Here is a 14,471-nt window from a genome sequence, read left to right on the forward strand (position 1 = left end):
TCTCTCGGGATTTATACCTACTCTTTGCGTTCGTACTCACTCTCTGGACTGGAAACTTCTCTTTGTATAAGAACCTTTTTTTCCTCAACTATAACCTTCTCCCCGGACTAGAACCAGCTCTTGGGCTTACGACCTTGTCTGGGGGGGAATGGTATCTCCACTCTGAACTGGGACTTCCTCTCGCTCAATGAGGCACCTATGTGCCGATGGCAAACAAGAGAATCCCTTACCCGTGCCAGGACGTCCCATGATGATTTGCTTGCGGGGTGCAGGGTGCGAAGATTCGGCGGGCAGAATGAGCGGCAGGAGGGCGGTGGGTGTCGGGTGGCACGCTACCGGCTGTGGCAAGGCCCCACCGGTGGCCTCCTGGTGCCGCTCGGGCTTTCTCTCCCTGCCCCCTGATCCTGACGAGGACAGGGTGGGGCCCGCGGCGGTCGACGTTGAACCGGCGGCGGAGGAAGTTGAGAGGGCGGCGTGGCCTGCTGAGGCTGGGGTGAGGGACTGGGCAGTGGAAGTAGAAAGGTTTAATGAGAAGCGAGGCACACCCTTGACTGGTCACCATAGAGTCACACCTATAGACAAACGACAGACTGGTCGCCAGCCAATGTCAAGGCACATCCAGACAAAAAAAAAAAAAAAAAGATTGGTCGACAGTCAATGCTAGGGCACATATTTGAATCCCCTTTGACAGTGGGAAACACAAAACCGAGCCAAAGAGTGCTGCTTGCTGGAATTGTTTGTGGATTCAGGTTATCAAAACAAAAAGTGAGAAATTGTGTTTTTCTTACCGAGCTGGACGTGACCAGGACTAGGGCGGATGCAGGGTTGTGCAGGAGAACGGCACCGTTGGTCGTGGCTCCGTTTATGGGAACAGGGGCTTGAAGGCCTGGTGGGGCCGCGTGTTGGGCCTGGCTCAGCTCCCTGGATCGTCTCCTCTCACGACTTGCTAGGGGGCCGTCAGAGAACTTGGCCAGGGGGACGTCGGGGTTCCGGACGATAACAGGAGAATCCCGCAGCGGCACGATGCGACGCGGAGACGGTTCCTGGGGTAGCGGAGAGGGGGGCGTGGGAGAGACCAGCATGGGTGGGGGCGTGGAGGCGGCAGAGGACGGGGGCCGGCTGGTGGCGCTGCGTGGCCGCGGGAAAGTCAGCGAGGAAGGGGTTGTCGGTTGACTCTGGGGGGAGAGGACCCTGAAGGCAGCGGGCCCGAGGTTCAGATCACCGCCGACACACCCCCCCACGGCCACCATTTGATGTTGCTCCGGTTTGGTCTGGTAGTCGTGGACTGCCGGCAGCGGAGGAGGCGGGTGGCTGTCCAGCTTCCTCTTGCTGGGACTCATGGGCACCGTAAAAGTGAGATTGGTCTGACAAGTGGGCACAATGCCCGACAGATGCCGCTCCCGTTCTGCGCCCAGAGCGCCCAATTTCGTGCCACTCAGCTGGCGATGGCGGCGCGATGAGGGGGCAGTGATGGGGCTGAAGTTTGCCGGGCGAAAGCCAAAGAGTGGCGAGGGAGACGGCGACGGGGTGGGGGAGAAGGGAGACTGGTTGGAGATGGGCGAGTATGAGGGCGTGCCCGAACGGGAACCGCCCAAGGAGACCAGCATAGTCGCCGCTTCGCATTCATCAAAGTCAAAGCGAGAAAGGTCCTGCGGGAGCAAGGAGGGCAGGACCAGGCGGGGCCGGGAGTCTCCTCCGCGGCTGCTTGCCTCGCTGCTTTCCCGTGAAGTCTCATCCCAGTCAAACTCGGAGCTGGCTCTGCCGCCGCTTAGTCGCAAGTCGGACGGCGTCAAGGTCCCCGTGCTGCTGGCCCCTCCTCGCTCCCGGATCCCCCCGCTGGCTTCCATCTCCTTGGTCCTCATGGAGAGGTGTCTGGAGCAGTATCCTCTGCGCTGGGATTCTTTGGAGCAGCCCTCGCGGGAGCACAGCCTCCTCCACTGCTTCCCGTTGAACTTCTTGCGGATGCCTGTTGGCGTGCACACCACGTCTCCCTTCTTGTACTTCTGCTGGGCGGCTGTCAGTGGGGTGCGCGAACGTGAAGATGAGGAAGAAGTGGAACCCGATCCAGAACCGCCACCGCCAGTGGAGGAGCCACCTCCTGATACTTTCTCCACTCTGCAGGAGGACATGCTGGAGGAGATAGGGGGCAGGGGTGGGAGCTGGGCAGTGGAAATGACGGCGGTACTAGCTGCGACGGCCGGGTCCAGGCCGAGCAGGACCGGGGACGGAGGTGGGTGTGGGTTTAGGGCAAGGTGGCCAGAGGGAATTCCAATTCCCTGCACCACAGACAGATGAGGATTGAGGTAGCCGGTTGGGGGCTTAGACACAATTTGGCGGTGCTGAGGAACTGCCATGGGTTTGGGCCCCGGTATGAGTGCTCCCATGGGGACCATGTTGAAGCGGGACACCTCCATGTCTTCCTCGGGGGTGAGTGGCATGTACGAATGATGTTGCTGCTGTTGATTTGCAATCATCTCCCTTTCTCTTTCTTGCTTTCTCTGGCGATCCCTCTCTCTTCCGAGATCTTTTTCAATGTCCCACTCTCGGCCAGGAGCCAGGCTGAGGACCGAGGCCGGTGCGACTGGAGTGGTAAGGCTGTGTCCTGGTGCGGAGGAGACAGGGACCATGCAAGGGTAGACCCTCCCCAACATGGACCCAACAACCGGTGTCATCCCCCGACTGAGACGACACACCTCCTGCTCCACGTCCATTTCATCCCTATCTTCCTGCGCCATTTCATTATCTCGAGCGCCCGCGTCCGTCTCTCTCGATGGTAAGTCGAGGTCCCAAGGTGGCACCAGGAGCCGGAGCGTTTGCCTTGACACCCACACGGCCTGGGTGGCGCTGGCCGCCACCCTGTCAACCTCATTTTCATTGAGTGATGAAGATTTCTCATCAGACAACAGAACGCGGTAGCGATTAGCCACCGCCGGGTGAGTATCCACCTGAGTCACCACGCCTTCCCGGTACAACTGGCCCTCGCAGCCTTCCTCGTGGCTGAAAGGCACACAGACGCGGGTGCCGAGTGGAATAGGGTGCACCCCAGGTGGAGGGGCATCGAGGACAATATCCACAACCCCTGGGGGGCTGATGTGTCGATAAGGATAACGGCAGAGTGTCTTTTCTCCATTCAGTTGCACCTCCAGGCTTCCATATTCGCCATTGACTCTACGGACCACACCGGCGCAGAACACCAACTCCGAACTCTTGCCATCGTTTCTCCTTTCAGCTCCTCCATCCTCATCCCTTCTTCTTCGGAGCTGGCGGGCTAGGACTCGCTGATTTTTCAGTCCCCTGGCCAGGGCGTCAGAGAGGGCGTCGGGGAGACTGCAGGGCGGGCGCGACGAAACATCTGCAACCACCTCCAGGTCTGCCGAGTGCTCACTGGCCGTGTCTGTGGAGGAGCAGCGAGGCAGAGGGCTGGGCGACACTCGCTCCGCATCCCTGACCGCCTCTGCCCTTCCGGGCCTTTCCCTTTCCCCTCGCAGTGACAGGATAGGCAGTCCGGGGGAACCGTCCCGAAGCGGTTCTCTGATGTCCGCCGCCGGGCCCCGACTTTGAGCGTTGCCATCAGGGTGTGAAACACTTACGGGACTACCTGAACACGATGACCCCTGGTTCAGGGCCCCGTCGCTCACAAGAAGAGGAGGGGGAGTCCCGGAGGCAAGGTTGCCATGGTTATCGCCAGTAGTAATGGAGCAGTGTTCTGATGTGTACTTCTTCTTGGGAACGCGGGCCTTAAAGGTGGCAGTTTTGCGACTGGACGTGGGGTTGGGGCTGCTGTTGGCGCTTGGTGTGCTGCTGTTACTGCAGCTGCTAGCATTGCTGTCACTGTGGCTCCCAGCACTCATTGCCGAGTGACCGGATCGATCATCTGACGATGCTGGCAATTTCCCAGAATCAATGACAAGCGATTCCCCGTCAGAAGAGTCCCGGCTTGCTCTGACTGGGTCGGAGGACTCCGACTGTGACGAGAAAGAGAAGTGATCTTGGCCTTGCACTGTTCTGTCTCGGTTTTCATCAGAGTCTCTTTGCTCACCTCCTTCGGGGGCCTCGCTGGCGCCCCGCCGCTTTCCCCCTTTGGCCCGGGTGGAGGGGGGGGAACGCCGGCCCTGCTTTTTGATTGGCTTCATCTTGTCATGAAGCTAGGCTTTCTTTCGGACAAGACCGTCTCCCCTTGTTATTCAATACCGCTTGATTCTCCTCTGTACCCCCCCCCCCCCTCCTGCCTTCTTCTTTTGTCTCTAGTTATTTCTTAAAGGGCTCCTTGCTGTCATCGTTTCTCGACCGGGCGACTTCTTCACTTGCCACTGTTTTACTCCAGAGATGCTGAAAGACAGGAATGAAGAGCCAATCACAATTTGTACAACTACACTCCACAACAACACAACAAGAGTGGTCCACTCCACCATTTCATCCATCCATCCATCCATCCATTAGTGTATGATGGTCCGGATATTATTATGTATCCATTACAAAGATATATTTCTTTCTTTCTATTTGTCTATTGCATGCCAATTATATACAGTAGTAGGCAGAACAATTACATGTTCTGTTCAACTCATAATTAACCTATGCAAACACCTGTTGTCATTCATACAACAAATAATAACTTTGTGTTGAGCTCCAGAATAAACATTGCATAGTAAATAAATGTGTGCGTCCATTGAGACCTTCAGATCTTCATTATTTAAATACATATAGCTTTTGTGACAATTGTGTTTGGTGCTCTCGCCGTGAGATTTGTTCCACTGTAAAATATGTGCCTTAGCTCTGTAAATGTTGATGAAAATGTTTCCATTTAATCTGAGGTACATGCAAACTTCCTAGATGTGATTCCGATTCTTTTCTCCCACTAAATTGTCCTTTTCCTCGCAGACAAACAAGCAGCGCCCGGCAATAACACCTGGATAAAATCTTTTCCGGCCTGAAGGTCTTCCCGCACCAAAACTCTCGCCGCAAAACTTGCGAAGAAGCGTGCAGTCGTCTTCGATTCTGGCAAATGTTTAAGCGGCTATTGATGAATTGGCGTAGTAATGAATGTGACTCATTGACACTTTGATAACACGCAACGGTGTTACACAAGACGTTGCTGTGGTACTCACATGACAGCGCATCCATACAAGGCGGCTAGCAGGCCAAACACATTGAAGCAGCAGCAGTGGCTGAAGTAAAACATGGACGAGCACTTTGCAGTTTGCCCGGACAAGTCTTCCTACTCGCTCTCACTCTCTCTCACACACACTCTGCATTTTGTCCGGGGAAGCAGGGGCGGGGGAATTCCTCGTTCGCTCGCACACTCAAACCCTCCCTTTCGCTCTGTCTTGAACGCCCTCCACCCACCCTCATCCTCACTCCTTCCTCCTCTTCTGTGGCGACCTTTATCTGTTTACTGTATTGCAAAGCAGAGTCAATCCGCCCCAACTAACTCCATTTCCTGTGGAAGAGCATTACCTAACTTCCCCTTTTACTTCATTCCTCCTTTTCTCAGCCTTGCTCACGCGTGACCGCATCTCCTATTGATTTGGATTCATCGCTCACATTCGGAAGGGACCCGACCTAATTGTTCTATTCGCGGAGTTCGCGCGCACAAATAATAATAATAAATAAATTAAAAAAAAGCTCAACAGGTTGATTTAGCTGACATGTTGGCTCTATATTGCCTGTATTAACAGTTGAAACCCTAAATATACCCCAAACTATGATAACAAACCACTTATGTGTCATTTCAAAGTCAGTTAGCGTCCAATATTGCCATCAATATTAGCATCCAGGTTCCGATTACAACGTTGCTTCTAACATTATCTTCAATGTTATTACTAATTTTAGCTTCGAACGTGACATGTCAATATTAGCTCCTGAAGCTAGCTTTAACATTACATTAAATCTTAAATGTGAATGAAGACCAGCTTCCGAAATTGCAAAGTTATCTTCCAATGTTGCCGCAGACGTTAGCACGGAGCATTAGTTATCTTCCACCTTTACTGCTCACATCAGCTTCAATGTTACCTCTAATGTTAGCTTCGGTTTTGGCTTCCAATGTGATCTGTCAATGCTAGCTTCTGAAGTTAGCTTCAAACGTTATTTCTAACATTAGAGCAAAGGAAGAATTTTAGCTTCTGAAGTTAACTTTCGACTTTAGTTTCTGGTGTTAACTTCAGACGTTGCCTCCAATCTTAGCATCTAGCGTTAGATCCTTAAATTAGCTTCTAACGCGACCTCTCATGTTAGCTTCAACATTACCGCTAATGTTACCTTAAATATTAGATCCTAATGAAGATAGCTCAATCACACTGCAGTCAAACATCACTGTCATTACGAAGAGCACAAAAAGACATGGATACGGACATATAAAAAAAAATTTCTGCTAGTTTTGGTTTTATGCTACAAAAAAAGAAATTGTACAAGTCTTCTTTTTCCAGTCAAGGCCTCGCTCACGCGTGACAGCCCCTGCAATTGATTTTAGACTCCTCGCTCGTTCTCTTCACTCACATTCAGAATGAACCAGTCTTGCTTGCTCACACTTGTGCTTCGGCTCGAGAGAGAAAAAAAAAAAAAGAAGCTCAACAGATTGATCTGGCTGACATGTTTGAATGTGGATGATGGGTAGGGGTCCTGTTGTTACTATTTAACTTCTCTGCTCCTCGGGTCTTCATTTTGTGCAGTCATGAGTTAAACTTTGCGGGTTAAAAAAAACCCAAACAAAAACAAAACGCAAGGCGGTAATGAAACATCTCACCCGAGCGTAGCGCTAATAGTCCGGGAGCGGTCGGTCCGAGAGCGGTCGGTCCGAGCGGAAAGACAAGACAAGCACTTTAAAACCACGACGGCTAAAAGCACCAAAACCAACAACACATAGGATGGAAAAGAGTGACATCACTGCTTTTTGTTGTTTTTGTTAGAAGACATTAAAAGTCATCAAGTAGTAAATTTGGGGTCCGGACGGAGGAAAGAAGTCCAAGTCCACAAAAAGAGCAAGACGGGGACCACTGAGAATGAGATAAAATATGATAACTTATCCGACAAAACAATAAGTGATCGCCAAGTCAATGTCGGGCCCCGCTTGGACAAACAATGGACTGCTTGCAAGTCGATGTCAGCATTGAGAAAGTCAAGCTACTTGTGTGTTTGAATTGCGAGCATAATGAGCCTGGCGTAGTGGCAGCTGAGGTGGAGGGAGTGCGTGTGTGCGTGAGTAAGATAGTGAGTAAGTGAGTGCATGTGTGAGTGAGTGAGTGTGGTTTGTTGCTCGCAGGGCGGAGCAACGACTGGTGGCGCAGTTATGGGGCCGATGATAACACGCTGGCGTCGAAAACCTGATGCAACTCGCGCTGGTTCGTGTGAAACCCACAGTGGCCTTTTGACGGCGCTTGTGGAAGACGTATACTGGAAGGCCACCAAGTCTGTTTACAATTAGAAATATATATACAGTATTATGATAGCAATTGATGAGTTATACCAATCAGATGTGGTTATCAAAGTTTTGAATGACAGCGTATTTGCCAATTTCGGGTAGCCCCCTAAAAAATGGCTACTCCTCAAGAAAAGTCACAATGCGTATCGTGGTTTATTCAAACAATATTGAATGCTCATTAAGTATAGACGACATCCACAATCACATCCGTCAATTCCTTACAGGATGCAAATGCACTCACGCTCTAATTACCGTAAACTCAAATACAGATACTTGTATATGAAAGTAAAAGTACTGACAAAAGTCTCAGTTGAATCAAAGAGAACTAAACATGAATTTAAAGAAACCACAAAACTTCAGAAAGTCAGCTAGCTTAATGCTAAAACACAATGTAAAATGCCATAGACTGGATAACAAAACTAGCACCAATGTCCCTGTAGTCACCACCCTTAAAGCAAAGGATAGTTGACCATAAATGAGCCCAACCGTGAATAGCAAAAATCTGCGAATAATTGACGCTCATCATCATCATCAAAGAAGAAAAATACATTCGAAAAAAAAAAAAAATACCACAAGCAAGCTAGGTTTTCCACGAATAACAGAATAGGTTCCCAAAAACTTGCAATCTGAAATATACAACACTACTCACAGGCGTATATTCTTTATCCTCCGCAAAAATCAACTAATATTACTGCACCTTACTGAGCAGTTGTGAAACTCTCCTTCACGAAACACAGTTTTACGTAATAATACACATTGACTGCGCATGAGTGCAGTTGTATTTCACATGCGTGCAGAGACAGAAATACACACTGTAGTAGGCCGAGTCATCTTAGGTGGAGGGGAAAAAAAAACACAAAAAAAACACGATTGCGTATTCGGCGAGTCAGGTCACATGACTCGCCATCTTAGCCACAGAATCACATGTGATCTAATGGAGTGAAAATAAATGGATTAAGTCAACCATAAAGGAATGTCACGTCTTTGTGATGAGTGCAGCCGATATAGAGGGTCTACACACCCCTGTTCAAAAGCCAGGCTATGGTGTGAGATATATATATTATATATTTTTTAAAAATGAGACCAAGATCAATCATTTAACAACATTTCCACCATTAATATGACCTATGAATTGTACAAAATCAATTACATTTTTAAAAATGTCTTTTTGAGGAGGGAATTAAAAACGAAATGACTGAAATAATGTGGTTGCACAATCGTCGCAACTATTCAAATTCAAGCTCATGGGAAAAGGGGAGCCGGCACACAACTGCCACCATTTCAAGTGTCTCTGATTAACCACAAATAAGGTTTAGTTGTTCTAGTAGGCTTTTTTAAAAAACCTTTTTTCCCCCCTTTTCTTATTCTTATTAGCAAACACATGAAGATTTCGTGGACCTTTTTTCTTCCATAACAAAATCTGACAAACACATGTAGGAAAATGTGTTATGGTCTGATGAAACCAAGGTTGAATTTTTTGGCCATAATTCCAAAATGCATGTTTGGTGCAAACAACACCGTTCATCTCCAAAACAACACCAAACCTCCAGTTGAGCATGATGGTGGCAGCATCACGCTTTAGGGCATTTTTTTTTTTGGGCGGGGGGGTTTTTTGGGCGGGGGGGGGGAACAATGATTGAGTTGTCCAAGTTATAGATCACATTGAGGGTGGAACTGTCTTTTCATGATTTATATTGCTCTCTTTTTTTAAACCACAAAAAAACCTGGCACTCGAACAGGGGTGTGTAGACTTTTTAAAACCACTGTAGTAGACCACAAATTCATTCAACACTGATGTCATGATTCAAACGTGTGTCTTTAATTCTGCATGACACAAACTGTAATTATGAAGTTTACGCTATGCTAATCATTAACCTTTCATCTCAACTTAACTGGTAACTTTTACGATGAGCATTTTTTTTTTTTTTTTTTTTTGCTGATCACAATGCTGTAAAATGCTGCTTCTAATTTTTGATCCTCTAATGTTGTCTTTTTGTTATTTCCACTCCTATTTTTCACTACTTTGATACTGCTGTTTTAGGGGAATGGGAAGGGCTGCACACAGAAGTGCACAATTATAATAATGACACCGAAGTATACTATTACTATAATGACAGTTAAGACTGATCTTCAGAAGGGACCCTGAAGGCCTCATACACTCAGTGACAAGAAAATGACATTATAAAGATATGCCATTACCATGAACTGGAATGTAAATGTTGCACAAAGTCGCTTTTACGTCGCCGTGTGCTGCGTGAGTGTCAGCCGTGGAACAATTTGCGTGTCGAAGTGCAGAGGGTGCTCGCAGACCAAATGAGTCATTTATTTTTACGCTTGCACGACAGGTACGAAGAGAGACCAAATGAGTCATTTATTTTTACGCTTACATGACAGGTAAGGAGGGTGTGTACAATTTTGTGCTCAGGGGCCTCATGTGGTTGTGTGTGTGTATGTGGTTTGCAACACAAAATATACACGGTAGAGTGTAAACTGAATTTCCCCGTGGGGGATGATAATCGGTAAAATAAACAAATGTCTTATGTTGAATATGCAAAAGTTAATGTATTATTCAAATGTATTTTTACAAAATTTACGTCCACATTTTAATTACTTTGTTACAAATTTCAATGATAAAAACAAGTGGATGTAAAGTAGTTAGTTTTAATAAAATAATTAGGTTTTTGAAATGAGTTTTATAATAGTATTACAACCAACCAATTAAATATTTAACAAGATAAATTACAATAAATCAAAAATAGATAAATGACCTAAAAAGATAACATCAAATATATTCTATAATTTTACTACGACAATGTCAATGACAAAAAGAAAAATGTGGATGAAAAATACATATTTTTTATGTATTTTATGTAGTTTATTTTAATCATAAAATAACTCATTCCATTCGTATCCTGTTTTCCAAAAACAAAGTTTTTCTAATTGCATCATTAGGCTAATGATATATTTCTTAACTCTTGGTCGGGTGTATTAAAGACCGGGTTGGGCCGTTAAACGTCCCCGGGCCATACGTTTCCTACCTCGAAAATAACCTTGAAAAGTGCTTCAAGGTTTTAACATTTTGACCCGAAACAGCTTATTTCCAACTTTCCCTGACGACAAAACAGCAGAAATGAAATTCTAAATATAATCCGTCGATCCATTTTCTACAGCACTTATCCTCACCGGGGTCATCTATCCACATACTATGGGATGTCTGGGTCCTGTGGACGGTCTATTTGTCGTGCACAAAAGCTGCGCCGCCGTGTGCACGGGGGAATAACTAAGAGAGTAACAGGATTATTACAGCTGGGCCTTCGTGGAGTGGAGCCTGTTTACTCACACTAGTGGCAAGTTGAGACGGTGGTGAGATATTATGGGATGGCGATTACTTATTGAGCGTTTGTAAGACTGCGCAGAATTTCTGGAGGCTTTTTGATAACAATTGATATTTCACTATGACACAGTGGACATTTTTGGCTACCGTTGGCATTTTGTGAGCACATGGTGGACGTTCACCAGCAATGCCGTTCAGTTACCAAGTTGACAGTTGTACTTTTTAACAAATATATGTCACTTGATATTCCAAAATGACAGAGTGGACAATTTTTGGCTGATATTAGCATCAAATTGAAATTCGTTTATTGTTTTGTTTTTTTGTTTGTGGAAAAAAAAAAAACGTTGAGAGGGAATAATCACATATCACAATCGCTATATTTAAAACAAAACAAAAAAGATTTCCCCCCCTCCCACCAAATAACATTTAGCTAGTTTTCACACATTTGGCCAATAAATAGTATTCAGGTTCCACCTTATTCAAACAAACTTGACTATTACAAAAGCAGCCAGTGACTACGTGAATTTTCGTGCAAGCCTGACAACATGCATGCATGCAGGCAGGCCGAGCAGGCCCGGGCTGCATACACGCACAAAAATACAAACGCGCGCACAAAAATACACGCACGCACGCACGCGCGCGCGCAGAAGGCCGCAAGGAAGTCCTGCTCTACGGAGGAGATTCTTCCCCGGCTTCTGATGGCCACCCAACAATTAGCTGCGCCAAACAACAACAAGCCATTCAAGTGGATTAAAAGTGTCAGTTCGACCCCATCAAAGAGTGACAGCTGTGTGAAATGACAGCTGAGGCCTCCTGCACAACTTTGCACGCACTCACGACGTCATTGACCCCATTGTAAATGTTTTTTTTTTGTAAAATACATTTGGACGACAAGGCCCCTCGACAACCCCCACCCACCCCAGGTTCTTCCTTGCACTCAGTCGTGATATCGACATCCTGAGCGCTAAACACGCAGCCGTCGGTGCAGTTTGTTAGTTATGACGTTGGATTTAATTCTAGTGGAAAACTTTGAGCCAGGCTCACTATGTCGAGAGGCACCGCTCCCTTTTTCTCTCTCTCTCTCTCCCCTCCCTCCCTTCCCTTCCCTTCCCTCGCCTCCCCCTTCCACGCACACGACAAGCTCGTCCCCGCACTAAAATACGCAGAAAATAGCAGCGTTAAAGAAGAATACGAATAAAAGGGAGCGTGTTAGCGGCTCGCTGCGGTGCTGCAGGAGAAGCTTTAGTTAGCTTACACTCACCGCGCGGCTAGTGTGGACGAGAGCCCGGCTGAGTCCGCGGATGAAAATAGGGCAAGGGGAGGCCGCTCCGGTCGTCTGCGGCTGCCAATCAGTCGTCGCTCATGTTTCTCAGGCGAGGCAACTTCAAATGAGGCGAGAAAAAAACTAGTGGCCCTGTACATTCTACGCTACAGTCGCAAAATGGTGAATGGAGACCCCGAAGCCTTGACAACCAACATGCCCGGCCAATAGCGTCGCGCGGACGGGTACAGTAGCCAATGGCAGCGCGAGGAGGAGAGCTAGGGGCGGGAGAAGGCCGTAAAGTAGATTTGATTGACGGAGTGAGGAGGCCAATGGCGGTGTGTGAAAACACAGAACAGCTGTTGGGAGACCGAGAAGCCGCCGGCCAATCGCGTGCCTCAGTGGGCGTGATTATACGGAAGTGGTGGCGTTATATCTTTTATTCACTATTTTGCCGTTATTTATTTATTTATTTATTTCATCTAATCTTTTTTTATTTAAAAAGGACGGGAATAAACACTTTAAGGAACAGTCGTTTTACTTAAACATAGCTAAAACGTCAGCTCATGCACTCAAGATACCGAAACCAAGACGAGTTCATTTTCTTCTACGTAATTGTGTGATTTGTCTCGAATGTCGAATACAAATCCATAGGTTGACTTGAGCAGAAACAGAACACGACTCACAACTTGACACACTTTCTCTTTCACAGTCTCCCTCTCGACCAATCGGAGACGTTCAAAACACCACAGCTTCCGCGAGTTCTGCCCTCCGCCCCAATCGGCGCAGGCGTTGGCCAGCCATACGTCACCATAGCCACGCGCCATTGGCAGAGGGCGCCGAGGTGCGCGAGCCAATGGCATAACGCGGCGGTGAGGTCATGAGACGCTTGTTGCCATCAAGTCATCCGCCAAACGGGAAAAGCCCGTAGAGTAAAGTGCTCCAAAGGCGGGATTAAGTTTCATTTTAAGACAGTGAGCCGCTGGAATAACACACGTATTACCTTTAACGCCTGCGTGACAAATTGTACACAAACACGCGGGTATATTTACGTGTAAACGCGCGATGCTAAAGCTAGCAAACGGCGATGTGAAGTTAGCCGACGGCAGCGCTGCAGTCTTGGCTGGTACGCGCGCGCACACACGCAGTGGGGTTCAAACTACACTCGGTTGTTACGTAACTTGGCGAGCGCAACTGGGGCGCGGGCACGCACACGAAGCATCGGGCGTGTCCGTGCACAAGTCAAGTGGAGATATTTTTGTCAATGTGCACCAAGGAAACCATTACCGATCTAATTGTTTGATTGTACTTGTTCTTAATCTATTTTATCCTATTATCAGCAGCCGCTGCAGCAAGCCACTTTGTCCACCAGATGACGCCATTGCATTGCTGTTGGGAATCTAGAGGTGCACTTTCCAAAAGCAATTTTTAGAAAACGCACCAAACACAATAGCTTTCTATAAAAAAAAAAAAAAACAAAATAAAAGTACTGAATTTTCGTACTAAAATTGGCTTGCTGTTTATTGTTGAGTTTTTTCCTGCAAGTGTGAATTTTTTATTGGTCAAGGTTGTGTGCAAGTTCTTTGTTGCATGTGAGAGGTTTTGGAGCGTATTTGTTTTGGTGTATGTGAGGTTTATTTGTTGTGATTTTGTATATTTTTGGTGAGTGTGAGTTGTTTTTATAAGTGGGTCATGAGATGTTTTTAGTGAGTGTGAGGTTTTTTGTTGTGTAAGTTTTTTGGGGCAATGTGAGGATTTTGTTGGTATGAGAGACTTTTTTTTTGTACGAGATGTTATTCACGATACATGAGACGTTTTTGGTAAGAGGCTTTTAAGGCGTAAAGCAGGTGAGTAAGGTTTATTCAGTATTTTTTTTTGAGTGTTTTGGCCAACTTTTGGGTGTGTGTTGATTTTTAGGTATTTTTCTTGTGAGCTATTATTGTTGTTGTTGTGTAAGAGATGAATGTTATTTTTGCGTTCCAGAAGGGGCCCCTAACAATGTGTGATAATTAGCCGTGTTGTGATCTGCTTTCTGTCTTGGTGCCTCCCCCCGGACCCTCACCGACCCTTCAACCCCTCCAGTGCGTGAACTCTGACCTCATTTCTCAGCCAGACAACAGTGCCTCTCAGCTGGAGGCCAAACAGGCCGTCAATCACGTTGCGGCGGACGCTTCAAAGCCAGCAACAAAAAAATGGGATATTAATTAACAAGAATGCTTTCAAATCACAATAGGCTGATAGGGGCAAACCTTTAGCATATCATTCCACAAATATACAACACAAAAGCAGTATGGCGAGTATGCAACTACAAATGAGGAGAGTACTTAGTTAGCATAATGGCAACAAAGCAAGAAGTATTAAATTGAGAAATCACAATTGTCTGTAGTCAGTAACTTGGTGTAATTTGTCGCATTTCATCACCAAGCCTTTGAAATTTATGATAAAAAAAATAATAAAAAAAT

At 46.9% G+C, this 14,471-nt stretch overlaps 1 protein-coding gene across 3 annotated transcripts in view; it reads right to left on the reverse strand.

Moving 5' to 3' along the window:
* The window catches only part of cica (capicua transcriptional repressor a), a 29,056-nt gene extending 16,845 nt beyond the window's left edge, over positions 1–12,211 (reverse strand). For 2 of the 3 annotated variants that reach the window (XM_086014357.1, XM_086014355.1), the window contains exons 1-3: positions 12,010–12,211; positions 789–4,329; positions 231–501 (exon numbers count right to left, since the gene is read on the reverse strand). In XM_086014357.1, coding sequence (XP_085870483.1) covers positions 231–501; positions 789–4,133 — 3,616 coding nt within the window. In that variant the 5' untranslated portion in view covers positions 4,134–4,329; positions 12,010–12,211. Of the gene's footprint in view, positions 1–230; positions 502–788; positions 4,330–5,105; positions 5,661–12,009 lie in introns of those variants that run through there. The other variant, XM_086014356.1, reaches the window with a different exon arrangement.
* Between the last annotated feature and the right edge of the window lie 2,260 nt (positions 12,212–14,471).

The sequence above is a fragment of the Filicampus tigris genome, chromosome 18 (assembly GCF_054856515.1).
Source record: "Filicampus tigris isolate MCC_2025a chromosome 18, RoL_Ftig_1.0, whole genome shotgun sequence".
Taxonomy (NCBI): Eukaryota; Metazoa; Chordata; class Actinopteri; order Syngnathiformes; family Syngnathidae; genus Filicampus; species Filicampus tigris.